This window comes from Geospiza fortis, unplaced genomic scaffold, assembly GCF_000277835.1.
Source record: "Geospiza fortis unplaced genomic scaffold, GeoFor_1.0 scaffold128, whole genome shotgun sequence".
Classification (NCBI taxonomy): Eukaryota; Metazoa; Chordata; class Aves; order Passeriformes; family Thraupidae; genus Geospiza; species Geospiza fortis.
Window position 1 is genome coordinate 1828370 of NW_005054420.1, and position 3541 is coordinate 1831910.

The window sequence follows — 3541 nt, forward strand, 5'->3', positions numbered from 1 at the left end:
CTCCAGCTCTCAGAGAGCATCCCTGTGCTGCTGGAGGAGTCCTTGCCTGGAGAGTGGGCTCAGAGGCCCCATTCCCAAGGTCCCTCACAGTCCCTTTGATGAAGAACAGCAGCCCACCCCTGTTCCAGCAGCCTTGAGGAGCCTCCTGTCCCCAGAAGCAGGAGTGGGAGGGCTCCCCATGCCCAGGGTGTGAGCCTGGCAAGAACTGAGCTCAGTCCCTGAGAGCTCCTGCCTGCAGCTCCTGTCTGCATGGGCAGCAGCTCTGCCCACTGCTGCTGCTGGCAGAACCACTCTCATCTCAGCTCTGGAGCTGGGGATTTCTTCCTTACAGTTTAAGCATATTCTGGTCTGTTATAAATAAAAACAGTGTTATAAAGAGAGCTCAGGGTAAAAAGGTGAGATAGGGAGTGTGGTCCCCTTCCGAGGGCTGGGTCCAAAACCGAGCCCCCAGCCCAGCTCCACCTTCCTGCCATGCCTGGTTTCCATCTGGACCGGCTGTGTGGGAAGGGGTGGAAGTGGTTTTCAGCATGGGGAGGTGTGAGCCAGCAGAGCATTTCTTGTGGGAAGGCCTTTAGCTGGCTATTCCCTGTGCTGTGGTGTAAAACCTTCTGTGTGCCACCATCAGGAGTGGGCAGTGAAGAGCTTCTGCTCCTCAAATGAAACAAATAGCTGCAAGCTGTTGATACCAATCAACAAAAAAAGCTGCTGAAAATGCAACCAGAGACCTTTTTAAAGAAGGATTTGTGATACAGGTGTGAAAGTGCAGCCGCAGCCCCTACAGCCAGAGTGGTTAATTCAGCTTAAAGCCAATTGTCCTGAGGGCTTGGACAGGCTGGGTTGGGGCTGAGCTGTGTGCTGGGGATGCTTTATCAAGGCCCTTCCCTTCCCTTCCCTTCCTTTCCCTTCCCTTCCCTTCTGCCCCAGCCCAGTCCCATCCTCCTGATGAGGGAAGTTCAAAAACTTTATGAAAGTTTTTGATCTCTTTATAGTGCCTGGACAGGCTGGAATATATCTTGGTTCAAGTAAACAAGAAGCAGGAGCTTTGGAGACAACCTTGATAAATTCTGGCTTGCAGACCAGCTTGACAAGCTTTGGGGAGAAGTGTTGGATGTCAGCCACTCTCGGGATGGTTTCAAAGGGACTTGGGCCAAAAAGCTGTTAGTGCACAACTGCCTGGCTCCAGGGACTTCCTCCTGAAGGCAGGCTGCAAACCTGGGATGCCTTTTAACCTTGTTTTGCTGGAGTGGATGGTCAATAATAGGAGGAAGTTCAGAGCATTCTTGTTGAGCCGTGCCTGCAGAAATCATGAAGCAGATACTTAGGTCCTTGGAGACAGTGAAAAGAACAGATCATAAAATAGCCCCAAGATCCAGTGGTGAGCAGTGAAAACTAAAATGCTCTTCCTCCAAATTACCTGCACTCAGGCAGCATAGTGAAGCATTGGCCATAACAATAAGTGATAGCAGCAGATGTAGCAACTTATTCTTCACAGCAGTTTTTGGTGTCAGGTTGGATTTTTTGGATTTTTTTTCCCCCTAATCTTTTCTCTGGACACATTTTTATTGACATCTGCAATTATAACTTCAAGCATTCCCTTGGTCAGGGAGTGAAATCTCACTGCCTGTCTGGGCAGATACTGAAACCTGCCCCTGAGCAGGCTTTAAGTAAGCCTTTAAAAAAGCCTTGAGGCTTTGCTCTCCTCAGTCTCAGCACAGACATTTTGTTGGGAATGGAGATCCTGGAGGTGGGGCAGCCCAGGAGGCTCCAGGTGCCCGTGCTGGCCCCTTGCTCTGGTGGAAATGTTCATTAGTCTTGGCACATCAGTGGATTGAGATTTCTCCCCACGTTGCTACTCTGCTGGAGCTCTGCTGTCCTGGTGGTCCTGCTCTCACAGCATCGGTTCAGTTTTGTTTCCTATCCACTTGTGGGGCAGTGCCTGGGAGGAGCAGTCAGGGAATCCTTGTCTCCTTCTCCTCATTCCTCTTAGGATTCCTCACGTCTGTGAAAGCCATTTGTGCACCAGGTCACTGCCCAGCATCCCACAGCTCTCCCCAAACTCCACCTTCTCCCACAGGGCAACAACCTTCCCAGGAAACTGGACATCAGCCCTGCCTTTGCCCAGGGGTACAATGCACCAAGTGCTGATATCCCAGTGATGTCTGATATCCCAGTGTGCAGTGATTTAACTTGCACCCCAAGAGTGGGGAAGAAGCCCTGCTTCCATGGAATCATTATCTGCTGCTGTTCCAAGTTTCCTGCCAGGAATTCTGCCTGCAGCAGTGCCCTCTGCCTCAGAGGAGCCAGGGTGGAAGGCACTTGGAAGTTTTTCCTGATGTGCTGAAGAGTTCAGTGCTGGGCAAGCATTTCTGTGTGGAAAAGCCCAGCCTGAACCAGCCTGTGTGCCACAAACAGTTAAATCTCTTTGCTAACTTTTTTAAGCTAGAGTTCTCGAGTGCTGACCCAGTAAGAATCAAATCTAATGCAGCTGGATGCTGGTCTAGCAGGGAATGGCAGGGAGCCAACTGGCTGCCCTGTCCCTCTTCACACGACAATAGGAAAATGCCGGAGTGGGAAACTCCCTTCCCTTGCTCAGGCCAGGAGCAGTTAACTGTGCAGCCCCCGAGGCCCACAGGCACTAACCCAGCCTCAGACTGAGTCAGAGCCTTCATTTTGGGCACTTTCTGGGCATTTCCTTTCTGTGTCACAGGGCACCCGTGGCCACACACCTTCCCTCTGCTGTGAAACCAGCAGTCAGGTGGAACTGGTCCGTGTCACACACTCAACTGCTAGCTGCATTCTTCCTGTGTTATGAGGATTTCATTAGTTGATACAGGATGGTCTTTCACTGTGAGCTGCTGTGCACACAGCCCCGTGGGCTCTGGGGTGCTCAGCGTGGCCTGGGACTCACTCTCTGCAGCTCTCCCTGTCCCAGCACACGGCAATAGAGAGCTGCTCATGGGTTTTGATATTTATGGGTTTTTAGTCTTTCCAGCAGCTGTGTTATCAAATTTCATGGAAGAGTGTCACGGTAGTGCCAGCAAGGGAGGGTTTTTGTGCAAAGCAGGTTTGTCTGTGCTGCTTTGCTTTCCTGGGCAAACTGGGGTTTGTATTTAAACAAACAAACAAACAAAAAGTAATCTAAAACACCATAAAAACACCCAGTCTGTTTTCTGAGGATGAAAGGATTTATGACAGCCTGCTACCCCTGGCATCTAAGCCAGTCCAGCCTTTTATTCCTGCACGGTGGGTGCAAACCCTTCAGAGGGAGAAGGGAGGGTTCGGGTGCATTGTCTGCTGCTGCTCCACGGCACAAGTGGAGCATGTCCCTGGCAGGCTGTGCCCCCTGCTGCAGCAGCTCGTGTGTGTCCCGTGCAGTACATGCAGTACACGGCCCGTGTGTCCCATGCAGTGCTGTGTGTCCCATGCAGTGCTGTGTGTCCTGTGTCCCCTGCAGGCCATGCAGTACATGGAGCTGGTGCCCAAGGAGCTGCAGCCCGTGGCGGGCACGGAGGGCGCCTGGCAGCGGCGGCGGCGGCTGGCG

The 3541-nt window shown here is 52.1% G+C and overlaps 1 protein-coding gene across 1 annotated transcript in view; it reads left to right on the forward strand.

The window, feature by feature from the left end:
• LMCD1 (LIM and cysteine rich domains 1) overlaps positions 1-3541 on the forward strand; it is a 10004-nt gene that overhangs the window by 2023 nt on the left and 4440 nt on the right. The window contains 1 exon segment of the mRNA XM_031061626.1: positions 3455-3541. This exon segment is cut by the window's right edge and continues 240 nt beyond it. Coding sequence (XP_030917486.1) covers positions 3455-3541 — 87 coding nt within the window.